We start from the raw sequence: 26,849 nt of genomic DNA on the forward strand, positions 1-26,849 counted from the left end.
GTAACAATCGAAAATCTGTATTTGTATTATATATCAAAGGGGGATTATAATTATTTGGGATAAATTGTACTTCCGTTTAGAATCCAACACTGATCAAATATTTGTTTAATCGCTACAATGTACGGATTACCTGTGTAGGTATTATAATCAATATTTAGGTCAACTCAATCTTATATAATAGACGTACGTCACAGGTGATAATATTTAGGCCAGTAATACTTATCACTATTTCAATACAACATCATATATCATTGTTTCCTTCCCAGAAGACAGGATTAGGATTTTCCAGTAGAGCTCAACTCCTCAGCTCTAACTTATTATGTCACTGTAACAAATGAGTTTAGATTGGTTATTATATTGACTAGTAAGGTTCTGAAATGATCAATCTATAAAGGTGCAGAGCAAGTGACCACTACAGATACAGGCGTTAATTCCTGCAAGCAAAGAAGGGTGATCTAACGCTTGTAATGTAGATCATCTATCGACTCAATTGTTGTGATTTTAAATCCATGCTTTCACGTGGCAGAGTAGCATAGTCGGTCTAAGATCATGTTCTCTGGTTCACCGACTGGGTCAAGACAAAATTATTGACCATGTGTTAGTCCCTAAATGTCGGTTTGCATTGAGCCAGCGTTAAACATACCACAGATCCGATAATACAACAGTTTACAATAATCTGTCTTTTATTGAATAAACAAAATCTCTCAGGAAATCATTTTACTGTTAGCTGGTAAAACACTACATCAACTACATGACATGATGACCTTCGCGAATCTGTGTTCTCCAAGAGAAAACGATTTTATTTAAATTTTAATTAATGTCACTTAAAACATCCCTCGATGAATGAATGAATGAATGAATGAAAATATAATGAAAGCAATGTAGTTTTTTGGCATGTCAGCTCCAAACATACTATTATCTTATCGAGACAAGAATTAAAATAAACAAATCAAGTGTGTTAAACATATAGTCTATTATATAAAACATGTCTATTCTAAAATTCACAAATCACTCAATATAAAACCTGCATAACGTGTTTTCAACGACACAGCTTTAACTATATCTGTCGTATATTCATGCGTGACTTGGTTGGTTATATGTCGTATAGGCTATTATTATCATATGTTCTGTTTGTATATGACAACATACTTCAGCTTGAATAAATGAACAACGTGAATGGTGTATTTTTAGTTATGGGAGAATTTCTGGCTGTTTTTCTTGTAATAGCATTTGGTAGTATATTATATAGACTTATAATGTATATTTTATTTTTAATGTTTTTATAAATTACATGAAAATAATGCTACATATACGCATTTATACTTTTCTTTAATTCACTTCCTGGTCTTGTATACTAGTAATATGTATGTATGTTATATTTACACCCAGGAAACAAATAAACTTGGCCAAATTATTTTTAGTAGAATAATAAACATTTAAGCAATAGTTTTCCAAAACACAGTCAATTTGATATGCTTACATCTTGAGTTTAGGCGATCATTGAGAGAAATAGAGAGAAAAACTGCAAAATTAGTAACATTATTTTACAGTCATATTTATGATGATTATAATTTGATACAAACTTTAACCAGTGCGGTATACATCAAAGTAGTGAGAATTAAATGTTGAATTAGTTAAATACATGCTGAGGTGAATGCTGTACGCAGTTGTCTTTTTTTCGGAGCTTGCAATCAATTTCAGTTTTGAGTTGGGATTAGTCGTGGATGCACCAAACGGTGTGTAACAGTATAGTCACAACACATGTCACTTAAAACTAGAAAGAATAACGATGGCAGGGTTTTGAAGAGAACAAATTACAGTGGATAGTCGGGTTTAGAAACCGTTACAATTAAAATATATCAATGTAAGATCAGGATTAAAGGACAATATTGGTGCCAGTCATTATCTCATTAAATACATGCTGTAGTCAATGCTCTATGCAGTTGAAGAGAACAAATTACAGCGGATAGTCGGGTTAAGAAACCGTCACAATTTAAATATATCAATGTAAGATGAGGATTAAGTTAATCTATTGTTATCATAGATATTTTATAGGCCTCCGTTTACAGTTTATCAGATTGATCAATATAAAGTCAGTGTACTTGAACAAGCTCAATGTTGTAAAGCCAAATGATGACTTAGGGTTGCTCCTCCATTTTTAAATTAAATCATTAAATGACGATTGTATTTAAATCCGATTATATCTGCGGCATCCAGTAGATACACGAATTCCATTACCTCCAATCGACCAGGTAATATAACTGTTTGTCCGACATATTATTAATAACTAAGAACCAAATTGCACTAATAATATTAATTGGTGTTATGGCCTAGTAAAAACAAATTCTATGACACAAATGTCATTGAATTAGACAAAACAATTCATATTAGTATGTATTTTTAATATAATAATTATTAATTCAGTGTTTCATTATTACAGTGACTGGCAATCATATTGGTCAATCAATCAAGGTCTGTGGACCCATTAATAGCACAATATCACTGGTATACAAATATTCTGAACCAAGAGGAACAATAGCATGGAGGAGAGAAGATGGGAGTATTCTCGCTATTATAACTGCTTCTAATTGTGGATCTTCAAATGACCCTAAATACAGTTTCGTATGTGAAAATGGTGGGCTAAAGTATGTTCTAGAAGTTAACAACCCAGATGATGGAGAAGTCTATTATACAGTAGATATAGCAGATAATAGATCTGTTGTAATTCAAGGTAAATTCTTTATATTTATTTATGGTTGACATACATAATCTCGTCATTCTTTAATCCTACTCTTATATTTCATTATTTTGTTACCACCTGTTACCTAAAATATTCAGTAATTCCTAATCCTACTTCTAACATTTAATTATCTTATTACTGATGTTATCTGAAATGTTCAGTTAATCCTAATCCCACTTCTAACATTGAATAATCTTATTGCTAATGTTACCAAAATATTCAGTTAATCCTAATCCTACCATTTAATATCTTATGACTAACATGTTCGGTGAATCCTAAACCTACCTCTAGAATAGTCTAACATCAATCGAACAGATTAACAGATATGTAACGACGAAAAGAATTTCAAACAACTAATATACTTTTTAGGCCATAAATCAAAGATTCTGACGTTGTTGAGAGGAGATTTTTGAAAATGTTATGGAATGTAGTACCACATATAGCGATAAGGTCTCTCATATATTTTTTAATATCATGTGGCACTCAATATCGACAGGCATGTTTGTAGAATATGATATCACGCACGGAAGTAGGCGACCGAAAAGAAAGTTTTCAACGAAAAATGTTTTGTTGAAAGAGTAGGATGTAACCAATGAGAGGAAGGGGGTTTATAAACAGTTTTGATGGCTCTCTTCTGTTGCATATTTGATATTATATTTTCACTTCAGTCATGGCATACTTTGGTTTCTCTCACAAAATTACGAACGGATTTTCGATATTCGTTTTCATATATATCTGACCTTGTGTCCTTTCACCAAAAACCTCATACCTGTACTTATCAATTCTCATAAATCACCGATTAAAATTATGTTTACTTTTTTAGCTCTCTGGGACCAAAAGCCAAGAAACTTGTCGCTATGACCTAGGGTCCCGCGCTGCTAGGGGCCTAACCTATGTAAACCAATGCAACACATGCAGTGTATAATGTACATACATATTTTGTATTTGATGGATAGGGGGATGCCTGTGTAATAGGCTCCATGAAATATTTTGGCATAGGGCCCCACTCAAAAGGAAACAAAAAGACTGAAACATATAACTCGTTTGATGTTAAACAATAATATTAAGATAGACAGGATAGTATTTTCTGTTTATATTGTATCTCTAGTGTGATAAAATATGGCATACGATTCACTGATACTACCATACATAATGGCTAGTAAAACGAACGTCTAGAAAATTCTATGAAAATGAAGTAACACAGACAGATTTTTTAAATTACATTTTTATCCATGTTCAATATATTGGCTAATCCTCAATCGTGCTTTTCGATTACAATGAAAAGGATCTGTAACTTTTGAATATAAACTACAGCAGACACTAGACACCTGATTGCGTTTATTGTACAACTCTTATACTAAAACAACATGTCGATACCTAGTGTAAAGAACCGTAACTCTTGATGCCTATTAACATATACCATATCGTAAATATGCTTAAACCTGATGCCTATTAAGCCGATTTCTAACAGGCAATGTGAAGTTGGCACGCTATTCGGGATTCGAATAACGAATAATGCGCCAGCACGTTATTCGGGATTCGGGATTCGCCACTAAAACAGACCGGTCTACCTTCTATCCGACCATTTATTCGCTACCTCCGACCCTAGGCTTAAGTGAACATCGGCTGTCCGACTAGTATGGAGACGGCAGCTTCTCAAGCGAGTAGGGAGCTGACTGGTTTGTTGGAGTGCACGGGGTAGTTAGTGAACGTTATGTGACCGATTAGCAATGAGACGACCGTTTGTGGAGCGAACAGGGTGTTGATTGGTTTGTTGGCGTGCACTGAGCAGTTGTCGAATCCCGAGTAACGTGCTGGCGGCTTTGTTGGAGTGTATCGGGCAGTCCTCTCCAGCAATCATCTGTTTTATTGCCGAATCCCGAATAACGAACAAGCGAGGAAATGGTCGGATGGAATGTAGAACGATCTTGTTTCACTTCCGAATCCCGAATAACATACTGTCTCGTCATTCGGGATTCGACAATAAAACAGGTGAGTGCAGGAAAGGACTGCCCAGTGCACACCCAACAAACCAATCAACACCCTATTCGCTCGCCAAACGGTCGTCTCCTTGTTAGTCGGTCACCCAAAGTTCACTTACCCCTACGGTTGGGGGTAGCAAGGAAATGGTCGGATGCAAGGTAGGTCGGTCTGTTTAAGTGGCGAATCCCGAATCCCGAATAAAGATATTCGGGATACGGCAATAAACCAGGTGATTGCTGGAGATGAATGCCACGTGCACTCTAACAAACCAGTCAGCACTCTATTCGTTTGAACAGTCGTATCCGTGCTAGTCGGCCACCCAACGAGGAAATGGTCGGATGCAAGGTAGATCGTTCTGTTTTAGTGGCGAATCCTGAATAACGTGCTGGCTCATTATTTGCGAATTCGGCAATAAAACATGTCATTGCTGGAAAGGACTGCCCCGTACACTCTAACAAACCAGTTATCACCCTATTCGCATAACAAAAGGTCGTCTATGTGCTAGTCAGCCACGCAACGTTCACTTATCCCTACAGTCGGAGGTAGCGAGGAAATGGGCGGGTGGAAGGTAGACCGGTCTTGTTTTACTTCCGAATCCCGAATAACGTACTGGCGCGTCATTCGGGATTCGACAATAAAACAGGTGAGTGCAGGAGAGAACTGCCCAGTGCACACCAACAAACCAGTCAACACCCTATTCGCTCGACAAACGGTCGTCTCCTTCCTTGCTAATCGGTCACCCAGCGTTCACTTACTGTCCCGTGCACTCATACAAACCAGTCAGCAACCTACTCGCTTGAGAAGCTGCCGTCTCCGTGCTAGTCGGAGGTAACGAGGAAATTGTCGGATGGAAGGTTGACCGGTCGGTTTTAGTGACGAATCCCGAATAACGTGCTGTGGTTATACGTCATTGGCGAATCCCGAATAACGAGCCAGCACGGGATTCGAGCTGAATAACATGCCAACTTCACGTTGTGTCCTAACGTATACCACATACGACCTCCTAAATATGCTTAAACCTGGTGTGCTGTGTTATTTATACCACATTGTGAACTGTTGTTATATTTAGGTGGCCAATAACATAAATGAGACCTATATTATATTTTTCAGATAAAAGATCGTTAAACATAACCGTAAATGATGAACCGTTTTTATGTCAGTTAACAGATACTGGTGTACAACTGGTGTGTAGTATAGGATGCAGTAAACCAGAACCAAAACTAACATGGAAATTTACATCTAATATGGTAACATTTATTTATGGTAATGTTGAAACCCGGTTGCTCCGTCAATATTTTTTAACAGATCTTTTCACAATAGGTTTCAAGCATTGGGGTCATCAGGGGACGTTTTTTATACTCTTTAAAAAAGTAGGGGATATTGAAATGCAAATACCTATGCAGGTTGTGATATGATAAATAGTCCTGGACACTTGACATGCTTTGAGATTATGTTCACAGATGAACCACTGAGCTGCACATGCGACACGCAATAGCGCCATACACGTGGGCGGGGTTTATTGTCAAATTTGACAAGGAAGGGTTGATGCCGCTTGCTGGTTTATCCTATCCATGTTTGCTTTCCCATCAGTTCTTGCATAACATTTACTGTTTAGCGTAACTTTGCTTTAGTGTGTTACGTTTAATTTGATCGGGAGACGTGTTCGTCGACGTCAACGTCAACCGACAACACTGAGTTATCCGTACCCACTATGCCGTAAGCCCTTTAAACGTGATAAGAGGTACAATTTTTAAAAGATGGTTCTAAGGTATGGTTTAAAGCATTTTAGTCGTCATTGGCCGCATCCGATCGCTTTTCTTGTTGCGTAGAGTTATAATCTCCTTTTCCGCACATCTTGTGAACGCTATAGAGGTTATGCAAATTGAAGTACAATCGGATGGGTCTCTACACGAGTTTAAGCTTTCTGTGTACGCATTTTCTGGAGTTACACCCCCTTTTCCAAAAACCGTGTGATTGTGACAGATGCTAGTCTTTGATGGATTTCATTCAAATTTGGTATTATGCTTTGGGGTCAAGAAAGGGCCCTGTAGTTTTGATTTTTTTCAACAATCTACAACCTTCGGATTGGGAACGCGACTTATTCAAATGTAGTGAGCATCATTAGAGGATAAACTCTATAGCCGTTGGATGTATCCTGTTGATTTTCAAATTTGGTGCGAAGACTTAGAATCAGAAAAGATGAACCCCAATGATTTCAGTTGGTAAACTTCTTGAATGCAAAAAGATTTTTTTTTTATCAAATTTTTTCTACATTCAAGTTTTTTTTCCAGATAATCTGCTATCGTTTTATCCCGATATATCTGATGGGTGTGGTCACCCATTTCCACTCACGGTCAATCCGGATACGTTGGTACTAATTTCATATGCTAACATTCATTCACCAATGGTGTCTATGCTGGCATATGTTAACATTTTCTTTAAAACGTCTAAGAAAAATAGAAAATTGTTTTTGTAAAATATTGTGTATATGGATTTATAAGATATACCATTGGGAAGGGATTTATTAGCACTTTATTGCACAAAAGCAGGGAAAATAAATTGTAAATGTACTTCAGTTAACATTTGGATAATCGCCATTGGAATTACTTTACATCAATATACATTCTGCTATTGAAATGTATTTAAATATACGAGATGATTTCTGTTTTTCTGACAAAATCAAACACTGCTAACCGTGAATGTGTATGAGACGAGATTTTCATAATCCGCATGGCATTACCGAAAGCAAGTTTTATATTCAGTGTGCAATGAGTTGAAAAATAAAACCCATAAAACCCCCAAAACAACCAATTGTTGATGAAATTAATACCCGCTCTTTAATTATTCAAACATGATTATGTATCCGTGAAATAATGAAATTGTTTACTCCACATTTTTACAGGGTGGAACACTACAAGATTTATCAGGAGGAGTGGAATCTATTATTACAGGATGTTCACCTGGATACGTATCTAAAACTAGCACTATAACTATATCAAATACAACACCTGTACTGGGTGGTCTTGATGGCTATACAATAATATGTGAGGCTTCTTATCCTGATTGTGATATACCTACAACAACTGATCAATTTAACACGTCTTGTTCTGGTATGTATTTAAACATATTATAACGATTTACAGAAATCCGTAACTTTGTCTGTCCGTCCGCACTTGTTGATAAACACAGCGAGGCCAACATACTCAAATGACAAATCAACTATGCCTAACATCAAATACATTTTCTTTAAATAAAAAATCTTGAAAATTGTAAAATCATCATAACACCAGTTAATCTCGATTTATCCATTATTACGGATCAACCGTTAAAAAACATATCAAATGCCCATATGAAAGTTGTATGTCGGTATTTATTATCGAATGAAATGAAATCGGGATTGACGTCAAACTTTCCTGTTCCCGCTTGGCTTATGAAGACGGGCATATGCCATGCACTGTGCTATGAGGAAAATTTTGCCTAGACAGCGGCTGTATGACCTACAGTTTCTTTCCTCATAGCACAGTGTATGACGTCAAACCCCATTTCATTTTATTTTTCTGGAAGTTCCTGTACAGACACAGTTTCTGGAAATTTAGTGACGCCATAATTTGAATCAATACGTGTATTTGATACTCTGAATAATTCTTTTAGTCTGTTTTGCCCACCGATACGAGTGTGGTGTTAGTCCTTATCGCCCTTATTAATTTTAACTAAGGTTTTGATGAATATTAATGATTTGGAGGCGGAAAGTTAACCTATGTACTATGGAAAACCAAACAGCTCTTTATTCGGTGTTTTTAATTCTTAGTTCTTATTCTTATTTCTTAATTCATAGTCTTTATATAATTCTTATTTCATCCTTTGATGTCGTATTTTGACATTTGTATACAACAATTTGTATCCTAAGCTCAATATTTGTTTTACAAATCAGACATTTGTCATTTCACATTTGCAAATTGTATCTTGTACGGTCTATACACAGTATAATAATTACTATGACTAAATTTATAGTTTTGTACATATGCAACCTTCATCCCATCGTTACAATGATTATATTTATATTCTAGTTCTGTACATACAGAGCCATCACCAAGTCTATATATAGTTTAATAATAATTGCTATGACAATATCTATATTTTAGGACTATCACCCAGTCTATACAGTTTAATAACTGCTATGACTATATCTATATTTTAGAACCATGACCCAGTCTAGATACATATAGAATCATCATCCCATTGTTACGTAGTATAATAATTACTATGACTGTATTCTAGTTCTGTACATATAGAACCATCAACCGGTCTATATACAGTTTAATAACGATTATGACTCTATTTATATTCCAGTTAGACCAATCGTACATATAGAACCCTCAACCAGTCCATATAAAGTTATAGAAGGAGGACAACTCGTGTTGACTTGTGCAGTAACCAATTCTGATTTAGCAGTGCCGTCTGGTGTTTATAAATGGACTAAGAATGGTGTACAGATAACAGGTCAACATTCATCTATATATAGAATGCAACCAGTACAGAGATCAGATACAGGCAGTTATTATACCTGTACAGGTAGTAATAGTGCTGGCCCAGGTAGATCATCTACACCTGTACAACTTGAGGTTTTATGTAAGTAGTTTTTAGTATATATTTATATTGCTGGTGATCAATTTTCGTATAATTAGGAAGTTGGCCAAAATTCAATGTGATCTGATATAATAGTCGTGTCTCAGAATAACTTCTAACTTTGTTTATTGCAATGATAACTCTATCATCTGACAAGATCATTATAACTATTGTCATGATATCTGTATCACGCGCGCCACAATTCGCCCATGGCCCAAATTCGGTGGCCTAAAACATTTACGGGGCCATAACCTATTAGTTTGTTACCACATTGGTGGACATCCGCGACGAAGCGTGATGGGCGAGCATACATCTTTGATTTCAACTATATAGATCGTTTGTTTTGTACTCGATCCCATGGTAACTGTATCATCTGACTTTAACTATATTCTTATAGCTGTTTCCATGGTAATTGTGAACCGTGGTATCCCCAGTGGCATAGTTCCGTCCTACTGCACTCAAACATATGGCCTTCAGTGTCCACGTAGGTTTATTCTACGAATCAATCAGAAACAGTTTACATACCAGTCTTGTTTAGCCTCACAACAGTACAGCAGTGTGTATGTTCAATTGTGAGAAGGTTTGCTAGACATTTAATATTAAAGAAGTATCATACACACTAACATATGTCCTAAAATATTTTGATAAAGTTAATTTTGATACAGCTATTCGGCGTTCTTAGTTGCAACAAAATACGAGTTACTTCTCTTCCCCCACGCGCTTTGTATTCATGGAATTTTTTAATTGGTCGATAAAAATAGCACAATTATGAACAGCGGATAATTTGAATATGTGTCGCCTCCTTGATTGGACCCATGGGTAGGTGGAGTGGAACAGAATGGTACAACTGGGGAAATCAAGGATGGGTAATTGTATCATCTATATTCTTTTTTTTATAGTCGGTCCCATGGTAACTGTATCAGTTGATTCTGTAACTAAAACAGAGAATGACGACCTTCAGTTGATCTGTACCGTTGAATCTAATCCATCACTAACTACCTTTAAATGGTATAAACCAGATGGTAGTAGTGTTGATGTAACTCCTAATGGACGACTTGATATAACTAGAATTACCAGGAACCAGGGTGGTATATATAGATGTGAAGCTAGTACTAATCTGTTACCAACTAATGGTAGATCTATAACTAGATCGCACAATAAAACTATAGACGTTACTGTACTGTGTAAGTATAACTAGATCTCACAATAAAACTATAGATGTTACTCTACTGTGTAAGTATAACTAGATCTCATAGTGAAACTATACATATAACTGTATTGTGTAAGTATAACTATATCTGATAATATAAAGATAAACATATATTTGGAGTATTACCAGGAATCCGGGAGTAAGTAGACGACTGAGACACATTACTAACCGTCCTGTGGTCAATATACAAAATCCAATGGTCGAAATCGGCAATATCAAATAGCATAATAACTTTTCATTCCCACAACAACCACGCACACTGACAACATATTTACTGTTAATTGTTGATTAATTGTTATGAATTATAATCTGAAAACTTGATTCATCACAAAAATATTATATGAACTTTGATATTATTTACAGACTTCGATCCAATAACTTTAATACCAACTGGAGATAAACTGACAGTAAATGAAGGAGATTCAACCAATATCACGTGTTCTACTAACAGTGACCCTGTAGCCTTGGTTACCTGGTACAGTGGTACAACTAATATATCATCTAAACGAACGAACAGTAATACCTTTACTATACAAGAACCTACATGTCTGGATACTGGTGACTATACTTGTCACGCTACCAATACTGAAATACCAAATGTTCAATACAACCAATCATTGAAAGTATTTATTAACTGTACGTATATAACTGATACACTACTGTTGACTTGTGAACAGAAAACTTTTATCAATGAAAATATATGACACAGACAGATCCGTACATAGCAACTAAATTCCTTCCATCTCGAATAACCGGTCTTTTTGACAGCTGCCGATACCGAAAAATGGTTCCATTGTCGGACTAAGATCTCATATTAATTTTCAAAAAATACCGAGACAGGAGCAGCAGCCTACTCAATACTAATTCATGATATTTTAACCAAATATCTACAAATATCATTACTTATTTTTATTACACAAATAAGTCACGATTCGAAGATACCCTTTTTTGAAAACCAAAGAAGAGGATGAAGATATCCAAGTTCTAATTTACCGGTTTTAATAAAGTTGATGTCAAATTGAAACCTACATTCCGAAAAACATTTCTACGGGACAAATGGTGAAACATATTTTATTCCAGGTCAGTTTACATAACGATATTTAATTTTTTTGATAGTAATTTGGGCATTTTTATTGGCCCAATGAAACTACACCTCCGTCATTTTATAGAGGACTAGTGTAACTATTTGCATACCAAAAATCATTCGATTCTATCACAAAAGTGTGAAAACTTCTTAGATTTATGACGAAAATTGACCATTTTTAAATACATTCCATTTCAACATTGAATACTTTTCTAACCATAGTTTGGACACATATCTCTCGTGGTTAGAAAAGTATTCAATGTTGATATGGAATGGGTTAGAAAAGTATATATATATATTAAATCATAGGTCCGATATGGCAACGCCGTTAGGGTGTTAAAACCTTGATTATCGAAAGATATATGCCACTATTGATTAGGTTTGTATATTCAGTAGCGATAGGTATAATTAGAAATAATAACGCTGTTACAATATATGACCTCTTCTACAACCAGCCAGTTTACATCCCTGCTAATAAATGACTGCTTGCTATACATACTAAACATTAGTTTAGAATAATGATCACTTATTAATGACAGAATATTGCATTACTAAAAGGCATAGGTTCATGAGCCAACAGTATCAGTTTGATAGTGTATGTTATATCCTATCCTTAATATTGTTATAACAGGTACACCTAGACAAGATACTAGAGTTATAACAACATCTATAGTTAGTGGTAATATAAGAGATATTGTACAACTGGTATCTAATGTTATATCCTATCTATTGTTATATATACAGGTTCACCTAGACAAGATGCTAGAGTTATAACAACATCTATAGTTAGTGATAATATAAGAGATATAGTACAGCTGGTAGCTGATGTTATATCCTATCCACCACCAACCTTCACCTGGTATTATAATAAAATAACTACTGGAGATGTTGAACATATCTATAATGATGATATATTTAAACAGAATGATACCAGTATATCTATCAACACTTATAGATCAACATTAATTATCAACATAACCTCTAACAACTTCTATACATCATATACAGTCAATGTATCTAATAATATTGGTTATACAGAACTAGAGTATCGAGTTACAGATCAATGTAAGTATGACATCTACTATACTTTATATACAATATGTAATAATATTGGTTATACAGTTAACCACCATATCAAGTTGTAGCTCAGTGTAAGTATACTATAACATATACTAAATATCATATAGTCAATGTATCAAATAATATTGATTATTCAGATAACCGTTGCAATGAAAATTATACTATATGTTGGTCTCAAAATGACTGGCATAATGTGCGAACAAGATCCCATTTAATTGTACTGTAACTGTGTGGGTGAATGCTTGAATGATTAAATGAACATTACCTAGTAAGTGTAAAGATGTCACAAAATTCTCATACGACATGTAGATGACATAAATTTGATATGTTTTTTGCTCAGTGTATTTTGGCCCAATAATGCAATAATGTATATTCTGACAAATACAAGTGAGTGGGAAGTGGTAAACATTCACTAAACAGTGCTAGGACTATCTAGGAAAAAGTGCTAAATTTTGGATGTTTGGGTTTGGTCCGGTTCACTGATTTTAATTGCTTGGTATGCTGATCTAAACAACATGTCCGTCTTGAGTAGCATTGCCCTAATATAAATTACATAAGCGTTGACAACTATGAACCGGCCAGTGGGAGTATCAAATAACTTAACATTTTAATTTCTAAAATAAAAATCTCATTTTATATAGTCTTTGATATCAGTTGTTTAGTCTTTCAAAAACCAAGTTTTATCATGCTGAGCTATTTTTGTACGCCCATATTTTCAAGTGGACGTGTATTGAGTTGCCCCTGTCAGCCCACAATTTATTTGTGGACACGCGGTTCCTTTCTATATTGGCATTTTATCCAATATTAAAAGCTGTTCTAACATATCACCATTCCACCCTAATGATGGTTGAGTTCGAATTTCATGAAAATCGGATCGAAACTGCCCGCTCCTCGTTCGCAAATAGTGTAAAAGTATATAATACCAAGGTTGTGGACACTGTTGAATTCAAAATTTTTTTATCCGATTTTGATCAAACTTAAAAAATATGTCTATATTCCACGGATTTTTGTTTCTTTCCATATTCGCACATATCGGTCCGTAACCTCCTAGATTATGGACCCTGGGTGTACCAAAAATTACAGTTTATACCCGATTTTAAAAAACGTTTAAATATACACCGTTACACCCTGGGTTTGAATTTCGTGATAATCGGATCGAAGGCTGTGGTCCCTCTAACGATTTGTATCCGGTTTTGAAAAAAACTTAATATTATATGTTAATGTATCAAAGATCTCGGTTTGATGTTCGCGTATATCGGGCCTAACTTCTTGCCTTGTGGCCCCTATTGTACGAGAAATTGTAAGAATAATACTACGAGTTCTTGATGTGGAAATTTACACGGAAATATTTATTTATGGCTAGGGATATGATATCATATCTTTCTTATCTAAATTAGATCCTGCTTATATATCAACAATAAGCAGGATGTAATTTAGATAAGAAAGATATGATATCATATCCCTAGCCATAAATAAATATTTCCGTGTAAATTTCCACATCAAGAACTCTGTGGTGACAGAGAATATAAGTAATATTGTTATAATACGTTATGAAAGGTGTACTGTTTTGTTGACATTGACAATAAATTCGCGTTAACAAAATAGTTTATAAAGTCTAGTATTGAAGCGATATTAGCGACCTTTGATTTTGGCTTGCTGTCGTACTGTTGTCTTTTCGCCTCGGAAGTTGATGTAGTCTCTACTTTCAAGGTCACTTTTCGACTTTCGTGTTTTGAAGGGGCGAAAAGTAGAAATTATGAATGGTAGTTATAGGCTTCCATAAAATTGTAAGACAAAATAAACATTTTACCATTGGTTCACGAATGCCTTTAAGTGCCATTTATAACAAGGGACTCGAAGGACGGGGCTAGATATATTCCACAAGTAACTCAAACGGTTACGTCATATTCCTACCTGGAGAGCATGCGCAATAAATACTAAATCAGTTTATGTACATTCATATTACATTATTATTTGTGTTGCGAACCATTTGTGTCAATTTCTAGGTCCTAAATATTAGCGATTTACCTCCTTTAAATAACAAATACATGTAGATTGTTTTGGGGTGACCTTTTCCCTGTATGTGAATAATCAGTAAATGTTCATATTTTTGCACCAAATTAGATAATTTTGGATCAAATTTTCTTTTACTGATAATTGATAAGTTCGTAAATAGTATTGTACGATGGATCAATAGGCCATTAATATTTCGATATTGACCCCTTTCTATAGAAATCAATATATACTTGGCAAGAGTTATACAATCGTAATGTGCTCAACATCCCTTGTTTTACTTATGAATATTTATCTCCACAAGAAAAAAAAGTTCCAAAATCATTTAATTGGTCAATATCAATTCAAAGTATATGAGTAAAATAATGTAAGATATTTTATACCCTGGCTTAGACAAGCTGCTGTAGATATTACATCAAATTAATAAGCTTATTATTACATTATGTAATATTTGAATCATTTTTTTTATTTATTTTATTAAATTGTTATTAAATTTGTCTATTTCTGTGTTTAATTTGATTAGTTTTTCTTATTCTCTTATTCAAATTTCATAGAATCTGATTCCAAACCCATCTAGCTTTAGTTTTACATTCTAAATATAGAGCAGTGTAATATGACACTTATACAATACACCATCTGAATAGATAATAATTGGGCTACAATTTATTGTCTTTGAGAGGATGATGACAGGATTCTCTTCAACAAACCTTTGAGGTCACATTCCCAAACTTGAAGAAATCTGACTGATTTCTAGTTGGTCTTAAGACTGTAAAGGGGATAGCTATTACTAAGTGATCGATCCCCTTTTGGTTGAGGCACCCACTTTAATATGGAATAACTACTTAATCAGCCTTCATTGGCTTCCTTAATCTACGCGGTTTCTTTTGTAGCTTAATCGTTAAAACGATTCGTGGTTTGTCCAGTGTTGGACATGTTAATCCCTTTGATGTCGGACGACAAGATGTTAGAATTAGTCAAAGATTATTACTTCTTGATTAGGAAATCAACCAACTTGTATGCTAAACTTTAACAATTCAGGATCCATTAGCCCAGTCGGAACGGAACAGTCGGACGTTAAACCCCATTAAAAAAATGCTACATAACATAAACAATATTTGTAGATGAAGTCTATTAAAGGAAATGGAAGTTTATTTCCCTAAGCTGATAAACGACCTAGTTCTGCTACCCATTAACAATAAGAGTTTAAACAACGCTGTACATTAAACCATAATGAATGTCTTTTATAATAATAAATTATATTTGTATATAACTTCCAGCTAAACCTGATAAACCTACTAAGATCAACTCAATACCACCAAGTGACGACAGTATCTGTATTACATGGACACCAGGATTTAATGGTGGAGATCAACAGGAATTTATTGTTCAACATTCAGTAGATAATAAAACCTGGACTAGTTCTACACCTCTACCAGAATCTAAACCTGATTATTGTATAAATAATCTACAAGCTGATACAGCATATTATATTAGAGTTATAGCTAGAAATAAATATGGTGATAGTCAACCAGTTTATCTGAGAGTAATTGTGGACTCAGTACGAACTATGAAGAAAGGTTGGAATGGTTAAACATACATTATGCAAGAGCTACATCTGCCTATTGCAGTTCTTTCGTTAGGCCAGAAATGTTATCCAAATTATAAATTAACTTATCCAGACCCAACCTGAACGACAGTCCCATCCTACCTGCAGAGAAAGCTAGCTACTATTTAATTTTCGTACGTTAGTTACGTACGATCCAGATCGATGTCATTGCTAATCTGAGATGTTTACTGGATTTGAATACATTTTATGATGTACCATTTTACGTCAAAATGAATAATCGAGACTTTGGTTTTTATTGTACCAACTTTAGTAATGATGTTCAAGTCTAGCCCTAAAATTCAATGGCTATATCTCAGTTCAGAGTGAAACAATTTTCAGGATATTCTCTGTACGCTATCTATTTGTTTAACTATTATAGCGAGAACTGTCAGCTCTTTATCTAATCTCCCATAATGCCCCTTTAAGATATTTAAATGAATTAAAATCGAACGAAATTACTGCTGTTGATTTTCACTCACGCAATTGTAATTCAATATATAACATAAAACCATATCTAAATAGCAAATGTCCATCAGTTGTATTTTCCACTTGTGAAATTCTTAAAAGTTTGTCTACCGTTGAATAATTTTGTATAACTATTTTATTTTCTTCTGGATCAGTTTCCCCAGACAGTGATGTTAAAAACGAAAGTCCAGATGGTCTTGTTGTTGGTTTATCGGTGATGTTGGCACTTGTAATCATCTTGCTAATATTAGCTGTTCTATCTACCATATATTACCGACGGCAAAATCAGAAACTTCTAAAAGGTAAAACGATTTTTACAGTTATTTTTAACGTAAGAATATTGCTTACTAGTGTAACATCCAGATACAAAATAAATTTAAGCTATGAAATAAATGTGGAAATATCACTTTTTAGAGCGCGAACAATAACATTATTAAAGCCATCAGTGAATATACATTATGTATAATTTTTATGGTATACACTATAATGATTTAATATGAATAATTTCAGGTAGTGAAATCCCAACTACCAGGTAAGTCATTCTATGATAATTCTACCTGACACCAAAGTTTTATAATTGCTTAAATACGATAAAACGTTAGAATATTTTGTATCAAAGAAATGCATATCCATGGATAGGAATATCATCTAAATATATTCACTCACGTGTATTAAAGATACATTATGTAAGATTTAGATAAAGAACTAGCCAATCTTGCTATAATAATTCGAAAGTAGATGATGTAAACGGAATAATTTGAAAATTTCATTCAAATTACTCTATTGCAAGCGAAGATATTAGCCTTTGAAGGTTTGACAGACGTGTGCAATAATTTCAACCACCGTACTGGTTGATCGAAGCTAAGTCTCGGTCCTCCATATTTGATTAAATCAAAGTATCGCAGAACCATTCTAATCTATTTAATATCGGAGAAATCTGATGCCATCGAGAGTTGATTAAGGCCTGGATCAGTTAATTAATGTCTAATTAATACTTTAGAAAACATTTCAGGCCTAAAGAAAGACCTGTAATAGGCAGATTTAGCTCTTGCATAATGCATGTTTAACATCTATTCACCACGTTTTGTTGAAAAGCCCATTGGTCATAATGAGGAACTCTTTATACTGAACTATTAGCTTAACTATTAATATAATGAATTGTAGAAAATAAATATATAAAAATGTCACATATTCCTGTTTCAGACAACCAACCATTACTGGTTTTGATAATAATGGTTTAAGTAAGTATACACGTAGCAGTATCTCCAGGGTTCGTAGGCCCCGCTAAATCTTTGACATTTTTATTCCGGATTCCCATTGTTGATGATGACAAGTCAAAATGTTACACACTGTCCCTAAACATATATTTCATGGGCGCATCCTAAATACATATTAACAGACCATTATAAAAGCAAACCAAACTAGAAAGAAAAAAGATCGTGTAATGCTCTGAGAGAGATAGGGCCGTCAGACTGGGGGTGGCGATTTATAATAAGTAAATTGTTTAATGTCTTGTGGAATTATTTGAGGAGTTCACATAACTAACATATGATTTGCGTTTTCTTGTCAATACTTTGTTTAGAGGTTTAAACAGATGAACCAAAAACAGTTAAATTTAATGGTATGTGATGATGCTTGATAAAATCGAAAACAAATATAGAGATGTGTCATTCATTCAGTATTTTTCTATAAATAGTGTCGACATATGATGGTCTAGAATTTAGTGAAAGAAATCCAACTGAAGGAACATATCAAGAATTGATTCAGAATTCTACTAATGTTGATAACACAGCTAGTAACAGAATGGGAGGTAATGTGTGTTGAGTAATTATAGGAGGAGGATTCGGTAGTCGAATGGTCTGTCAATAAGTTCGATCCCAAATAGGGTCGCCTGCCTATAACATCGTGTATTTTCCCCGGAACCTCCGTGTTTCTCCAACTGCTAAAGAACCCTGCATGCAAGCGAAAGTATTGAAATAAAATTGAACTGCATGTTAGTATCAAACTGACCTAGTTGGTATCGATTTCTCTCTCCTTCGCGTTCTGTAAATAACTATGTTTTGTATTTACTCGTGACTATCGCAAGTATATAGATATGATTATCCGAAAAAAAATGACATTGTGGAATAGCAGACTGCTTTCCAATCCCACTGTGTAGAATCCATAAGCTTAAAATGTCCATTTAAAAACTAGAATATATTGGACCGGTCATCTTGTAATAGCTGGGCTAACCCTTACTATCTATCTAATTATTCTTTGAAAACTACCGGAATGTATCGAAGAATGTCGAGAGGTGTTCTAGGGAGTATACAGTTTAAATTAGATTTGGAAATATAACCCGTAATATGTAGTTAGTAGTTTGTTTATCAATCCAGATAAAACAACCACCAATAATTATTTACAAAGTAAACATTTTTTAACATTTTATTTTGTATTTAAACATTCGATATTTCAGATCCAACCTATATAAATACCAGAACCAGAATTTAGATGGTTTTAATTTGTTGGTATATGGTTGACTGATATTGTATAATATCCAGTATACAATTACATCACCTTTGTATCTACCAGTTATTTAACTTTAGTTTATCTCAATAGTCCTATATAAAGCATTATCAGAGTATATGTCTTGTATTAATCATTTAACTCATTGAGTAGGTTATAATGAATAATCCGAGTATATGTCTTTTACATTGAGTAGGTTATAGAATAACTCTGTAATTGATTTTATGATTGTATTGTTTAAATCAATACCCTGTATATAATTACGTCACATATTTTACATCAAATTATCAACTACCCGATATACAATTATCCCGATATACATCTTGTATATATATATGTATAGTGTGATTACCACGTTCAATACAACATTTTTTTTATTGGTGCCAAACAGCTAACACCACACTGTGGGGACCTCTATTGTATAAATCTATTATTTTGTTTTCTGCGAAATTTTATCAACGATGCTATACTGAAAACAAACACAGAAAGAATGATAATCTTACTTCATATAGGTACGTTTAATTCTCTTTGCTTAGTTTCTTGCTTGAAATCGCGCACTTGTCTGAAAATTATTAATTAGTAACTTTAATTGAATGTTTTGATTATATTTTCACTGTACTTTATATTCCATCATAACAATTGTAATAAAATCATTAACTATTGTTTGTTTTTAACAATATATTTTATTAAATAAATGTTAGGTGTAATTCAAATTTACGAATATAGCAAAACAATTGGCAGACTTTTTAAAAATTAAAGATGCATTATGTAAGATTTAGATTAAAGCTAGACGTTCTTGTTATAATAGTTCAAATATATATAATGAAAAATTACTAAATTGAAAATTTCATTCATTTTACTTTATTAATGGCGAAGTTATGACTGTTTGAACATTTAGCATAGGTCGTTCATCATCGTAAAAACGGTACTTGGAAAACGATTGTGCCCTTTATCCTTAAATTTTAAAATCTCGCGCATGTTTAAATCCGTTTAAATCTAGGCCAGTCTGTAAAGATATCACATACCAGGAAGATCTACGAGCTTATAAGTCTGTAAAGATATCGAATATGAAGGAACAACCTGTTCTGTACAACGTACAACGTAGAATTCATTCATATCTCGCGATATAAATAGTTTTTATAAAAAAAGAACATTGGCACAATAAAAGACAAATTGAAGTGATAGAAAGTGTAAAATATGATTTTATCATAGTGTATTTACTGGAAACAAATTCATACAGAATGATTATGTTGATTATAACATTAAAGGAGTTTTCATTGACACAATAAATTAATTTATTATTTCATATATCAATCCCCATACAGTATTAATATCAATTTTACAGTCAATAAATACATCGTAAAATGTCGTACAAAATCATTTATAAAATTGATTATTGTACTGATGCCTTTTAAAATCACTTGAAAACTAAAACATTGTGAAAGGTCCAACAATAGTTCAGTTCCGTTCAGTTATTGACAAATTTAAGTTAAATCAAAATTGGTTCGATCTGTGCTGCTTGCTTTGCAAAACGTCTGACCCAATTTTGTTGTCCACGACAATTTATCGATAGGTATTTTTATAATTCAAGTGAATCCAAGTCAGGACGTTGGTAATGTTAAACATACATTATGCAAGAGCTAAATCTGCCTATTGCAAGTCTTTATTTAGGCTTCAGATGTTATAGAAATTATTAGTTAGGCCTTTATTTACACGACAAATTCAAAATCAACGGATGGCTTGGATACAGTTTCGATTTAAACAGTCTAAGCTAATGTTTACCGTCAGTCACAGATGTAACTACCGGAAACTGGTGATGAGAGGCCTGCCAAGCGAAACTACCATAGCCATTGAGCATGTCACTTTATAATCGAGAATATGTGGGTGGAGTTATCGTTTGTCAATCAAACAATCGCCAATTCTTATAGACGGTGCAGACAAAATTGATGCCTATTTCTAGTCCAAACTTCCAACAGTGACAATTCCGTTCAGAACAAAGTGATCTGACTGAAATTTTCAACATTTTCTTTTTTTATCATCTATTTTTGAATTATTATAGCAAGAATGGGCATATCTTTATAAAACTATTAACTAATGTATCTTTAAATAATCAATCTGAGTACATATTAACGTGCAATAAGCCGTGGAAGTTTGATAGTTTAACAGTATATAACGTTAACTATACAATACGATAAGTTGTGGAATAATGAGGAATGAAGCACCGTATAATGCGCCAGATCTGTAATACACAAAATATACTCCATTAAGCATTAAGACCACGGGTGCCAAAACACACTGAAGTAAACTGTGATCACCAACCCAGGTTAAGTTTATATCGAGATTGAATTACATAAACAATATTATTGATTTATGTATGTATAAGGTAGATAAACAGATAAGTAAAATCTCATTGTAATATCTAATTGTTGTTCAGTAAACTTCTATATTGATTCAATTCTATCAGTGGGAGGACACTGGAGGATCACCTCTCAACTACAAAAGTTTTAAAACCGATTTTCAGCATTCCGTGAGTTAACCCCCCTTTGCCGGAAACCTTGGGGGATGCTTGATTGTCAGTCCAGAACGTCTCGAATTAAAAGAATTGCAATCGAGTGACGTGGAATTCAGTCCCGACAACGGAGGCGATGTGAGTAAAATCGTGGGGTAATTAAACACAACAAATATGTTTCGGCTGCATGGTATTTTTCAGATATTTAGTCGACGCATGCGTTGTAACCCGAGATACCCCTTTCATTCGATTGTCACTATTTTTGGGATCGAGAGAATTTAATTCTTTAACGTTCAATCGAATACCCGACCTTTAGAACGTACCAGAGTATACAATGGGTGGATATTCAACGTTGCAGAACTTTCAAGTTCGAAGTTCTGTCAAAAACTCAATACTTCCCATAATATTTGAAAATAAAATATCTGCAAAAAAGTGTTGGCTCTATCGCGTTCACCGGGTTTTTGGAAGAGGGGCATATCTCCAGACCAGAATGCCTTGACATGCTGAATGTCGATAGGGTTCTTCCGGTCACAACCCATGCTTCTATCCAAAACTGAAACAAATGCGATAAAAATTGTAGCCTCTATCGTTTTCACGACAAAGGTTAATTGCTCCTCTCATGACCCCAGTGTTTCTCACCAAGTTTGAAGCCAATAACCATGAGCAAGTTACAACAGTCTTCTAGTAAATAAAGCGGCGGGACGATTTACCCATTACTACCCGAATATCACCACATACTACCCAATAATACAACATAATGTTACAAAATGAGCATAATATTTAGGTTTTTTTTTTTCAAAAATAGTGAGATATATCGTGGGAAATGTACTTCAAATAATGTGATTACCGATGGCTCGCTGTCCAATTTGCTTCACTATATTACCCAAATCAAGCAAATACTTATCAAATACTACCAAATACTACCCAATGTTATAAAATAGAAACCCAATATCGTCAATTAGCAGCACATCAGTATACTAGTAATAATTGCAACTAATATTCGATAATTGGCAGGAAATTGAAATATTTACAGTAATATTCGTTGCGGTAATTATACTAATGAGCTGTTATTTGACAATATTAGGGTTTTTTTTATCATATTGGGTAGTATTTGGCAGTATTTGATGAGTATTTGATAGTATTGGGTTATTATTTGCTTGTTTTGGGTGGTATAGCAAGGCAAATGGAAAAAACAGACATTGGTATCGAATTTGAAGCACATTTCCCGCATTATAACTATCTAATTTTTGAAGAAAAACCCAATGGTATATGTTTATTTTGCATCATTATTTTGTAGTATTGGGCAGTATGTGATGATATTGAGGTAGTATTGGGGTGGTATTGGGTGATATCGGGTAGTATTAGGTAGTACTGGGTAAATCGTCCCACCCTAAATAAAGTTCTAAACGAGTACATATGTTGAGTTCATTTGGTGATGAAGTGTTTAGTGATGACCTTGCTCAAATAAATAAACCAATTCAAAATCATCCTTGCTCAAAATAAAAAAATAAAACTTTGAAACTAATTCTTAATCAATTAACTAGTGTTGTAACAATCGAAAATCTGTATTTGTATGATATATCAAAGGGGTTGGGTTAAATTGTAGTTCCCTTTAGAATTCAACACTGATTAAATATTTGTTTATTCGCTACAATGTACAGGTTACCTGTCGAGGTATTATAAACAATATTTAGGTCAACTCAATCTTATATAATAGAAGTACGTCACAGTTGATAATATTTAGCTGTCAGTAATACTTATCACTATTTGAATACAACATCATATATCATTGTTTCCTTCACAGAAGACAGGATTAGGATTTTCCAGTAGAGCTCAACTCCTCATCTCTAACTTATTATGTCATCGTGACAAATGGGTTTAGATTGGTTATTATATTGACTAGTAAGGTTCTGAAATGATCAATCTATAAAGGTGCAGATCAAGTTACCACTACAGACAGAGACGTTCTCTGGCAATCGACGAAGAGTTGTCTAACGCTTGTATTGTAGACCATCTATCGACTCAAGTGTTGTGATAGATCATGTTCTCTGGTTCACCGGATCAATACAAAAAATTATTGACCATGTGTTAGTCCCTAAATGGCGGTATGTATTGAGGTATCGTTAAACATAACACAGATAAGTTAATACAACAGTTTACAATAATCTCTCTATTGTTGAATAAACAAAACCACCCCGATACTAAGAAACCATTTTACTGTTAACTAGTTAAACACTAAATGAACTACATATAAGTTCTGCAGTCTGGAGATCCAAAGTTGCTCTGGTGCCAATCAACCAAGAGATTCTAAATAGTTCTCTAAGACAAAACGATTTTCATTAAATTTTAATAAATGCCACTTAAAACCCACCCCTCAATGAAAGAATGAATGAATGAATGCAAATAGAATGAAAGAAATGTAGTTTTATGGCATGTCAGCTCCAAACATACGATTATCTTATCGAGACAAGAATTAAAATAAACAAATCAAGTGTTTTAAACAGTCTATTATATAAAACATGTCTATTCTAAAATTCACAAATCACCCAATATAAAACCTGCATAGCGTGTTTTCATTGACGCAGCTTTAACTATATCTATCGTATATTCATTTCGTATAGGCTATTATTATCTATGTTCTGTTTGCAAATAACACTCTACTTCAGCTTGAACAAACGAACAACGTGAATGATGCATTATTAGTTATGGGAGAATTTCTGGCTGTTTTTCTTGTAATAACATTTGGTAGTATATTATATTGACTTATGATGTATATTTTATTTTTAATGTTTTTATAAATTAAATGAAAATAATGCTATATATACGCATTTATACGTTTCTTTAATTCACTTCCTGGTCTTGTATACAAGTAATATGTATGTATGTTATATTTACACCCAGGAACAAAATAAACTTGGCCAAATTATTTTTCGTAGTCAATTTGAAACGCTTGCATCTTGAGTTTAGGCGATCATTGAGAGAAATAGAGAGAAAAGCTGCAAAATTATTAACATTATTTTACAGTCATATTTATGATGATTATAAATTGATACAAACTTTAACCAGTACGGTATACACCACAGCAGTGAGAATTAAATGTTGAATTAGTTAAATATACAGACTGAAGCCAATTTTGTACGCAGTTGTCTATTTCTCGGAGCTTGCACTCAATTTTAGTTTTGAGATTGAATTAGTCATGTATGCACCAAAACAGTATAATAGTCACCACATAAATCATTTAAAACTAGAAAGAATAACGATGGCAGGGTTTTGAAGAGAACAAATTACAGTGGATAGTCGGGTTTAGAAACCGTCACAATTAAAATATATCAATGTAAGATCAGGATTAAAGGACAATATTGGTGCCAGTCATTATCTCATTAAATACCATCTGTAGTCAATGCTCTATGCAGTTGAAGAGAACAAATTACAGCGGATAGTCGGGTTTAGAAACCGTCACAATTTAAATATATCAATGTAAGATGAGGATTAAGTTAATCTATTGTTATCATAGATATTTTATAGGCCTCCGTTTACAGTTTATCAGATTGATCAATATAAAGTCAGTGTACTTGAACAAGCTCAATGTTGTAAAGCCAAATGATGACTCAGGGTTGCTCCTCCATTTTTAAATTAAATCATTAAATGACGATTGTATTTAAATCCGATTATATCTGCGGCATCCAGTAAATACACGAATTCCATTACCTCCAATCGACCAGGTAATATAACTGTTTGTCCGACATATTAATAATAACTAAGAACCAAATTGCACTAATAATATTAATTGGTGTTATGGCCTAATAAAAACAAATTCTATGACACAAATGTCATTGAATTATACAAAACAATTCATATTAGTATGTTTTTTTAATACATTAATTATTAATTCAGTGTTTTGTTATTGTTACAGTGACTGTTAATCATATTGGTCAATCTGTGAAGGTCTGTGGACCCAATAATAGTACAATATCACTGGTATACGAATATCCTGAACCAAGAGGAACAGTAGTATGGAGGAGAGAAAATGGGAGTATTTTCGCTGTTATAACTCAAGCTAAGTGTGGATCTTCGGATGAACCTAAATACAAATTTTTATGTGAAAATGGTGGACGAAAACATGTTCTAGAAGTTAACAACCCAGATGATGGAGAAGTCTATTATACAGTAGATATAGCAGATAATAGATCTGTTGTAATTCAAGGTAAATTCTTTATATTTATTTATGGTTGACATACATAATCTCGTCATTCTTTAATCCTACTCTTATATTTCATTATTTTGTTACCACCTGTTACCTAAAATATTCAGTAATTCCTAATCCTACTTCTAACATTTAATTATCTTATTACTGATGTTATCTGAAATGTTCAGTTAATCCTAATCCCACTTCTAACATTGAATAATCTTATTGCTAATGTTACCAAAATATTCAGTTAATCCTAATCCTACCATTTAATATCTTATGACTAACATGTTCGGTGAATCCTAAACCTACCTCTAGAATAGTCTAACATCAATCGAACAGATTAACAGATATGTAACGACGAAAAGAATTTCAAACAACTAATATACTTTTTAGGCCATAAATCAAAGATTCTGACGTTGTTGAGAGGAGATTTTTGAAAATGTTATGGAATGTAGTACCACATATAGCGATAAGGTCTCTCATATATTTTTTAATATCATGTGGCACTCAATATCGACAGGCATGTTTGTAGAATATGATATCACGCACGGAAGTAGGCGACCGAAAAGAAAGTTTTCAACGAAAAATGTTTTGTTGAAAGAGTAGGATGTAACCAATGAGAGGAAGGGGGTTTATAAACAGTTTTGGTGGCTCTCTTCTGTTACATACTTGATATTATCCATTCACTTTAGTCATGGCATACTTTGGTTTCTCTCACAAAATTACGAACGGATTTTCGATATTCGTTTTCATATATCATATCTGACCTTGTGTCCTTTCAACAAAAACCTCATACCTGTACTTATCAATTCTCATAAATCACCGATTAAAATTATGTT

The 26,849-nt window shown here is 33.7% G+C and overlaps 1 protein-coding gene across 4 annotated transcripts in view; it reads left to right on the forward strand.

Annotated features, from left to right (window-relative positions):
- The first annotated feature begins 2,636 nt into the window (after window positions 1-2,636).
- Window positions 2,637-26,849, forward strand: part of LOC126830960 (hemicentin-1) — a 40,343-nt gene continuing 16,130 nt past the window's right edge. For 3 of the 4 annotated variants that reach the window (XM_056102716.1, XM_056102715.1, XM_056102717.1), the window contains exons 1-2: window positions 24,482-24,566; window positions 25,735-26,025. In XM_056102716.1, coding sequence (XP_055958691.1) covers window positions 24,527-24,566; window positions 25,735-26,025 — 331 coding nt within the window. In that variant the 5' untranslated portion in view covers window positions 24,482-24,526. Of the gene's footprint in view, window positions 2,732-5,833; window positions 5,971-7,625; window positions 7,834-9,073; window positions 9,353-10,248; window positions 10,534-10,922; window positions 11,196-12,387; window positions 12,709-16,013; window positions 16,314-16,962; window positions 17,110-17,317; window positions 17,340-18,010; window positions 18,049-18,503; window positions 18,618-19,262; window positions 24,567-25,734; window positions 26,026-26,849 lie in introns of those variants that run through there. The other variant, XM_056102718.1, reaches the window with a different exon arrangement.

This window comes from Patella vulgata, chromosome 8 (assembly GCF_932274485.2).
Source record: "Patella vulgata chromosome 8, xgPatVulg1.2, whole genome shotgun sequence".
Taxonomy (NCBI): domain Eukaryota; kingdom Metazoa; phylum Mollusca; class Gastropoda; family Patellidae; genus Patella; species Patella vulgata.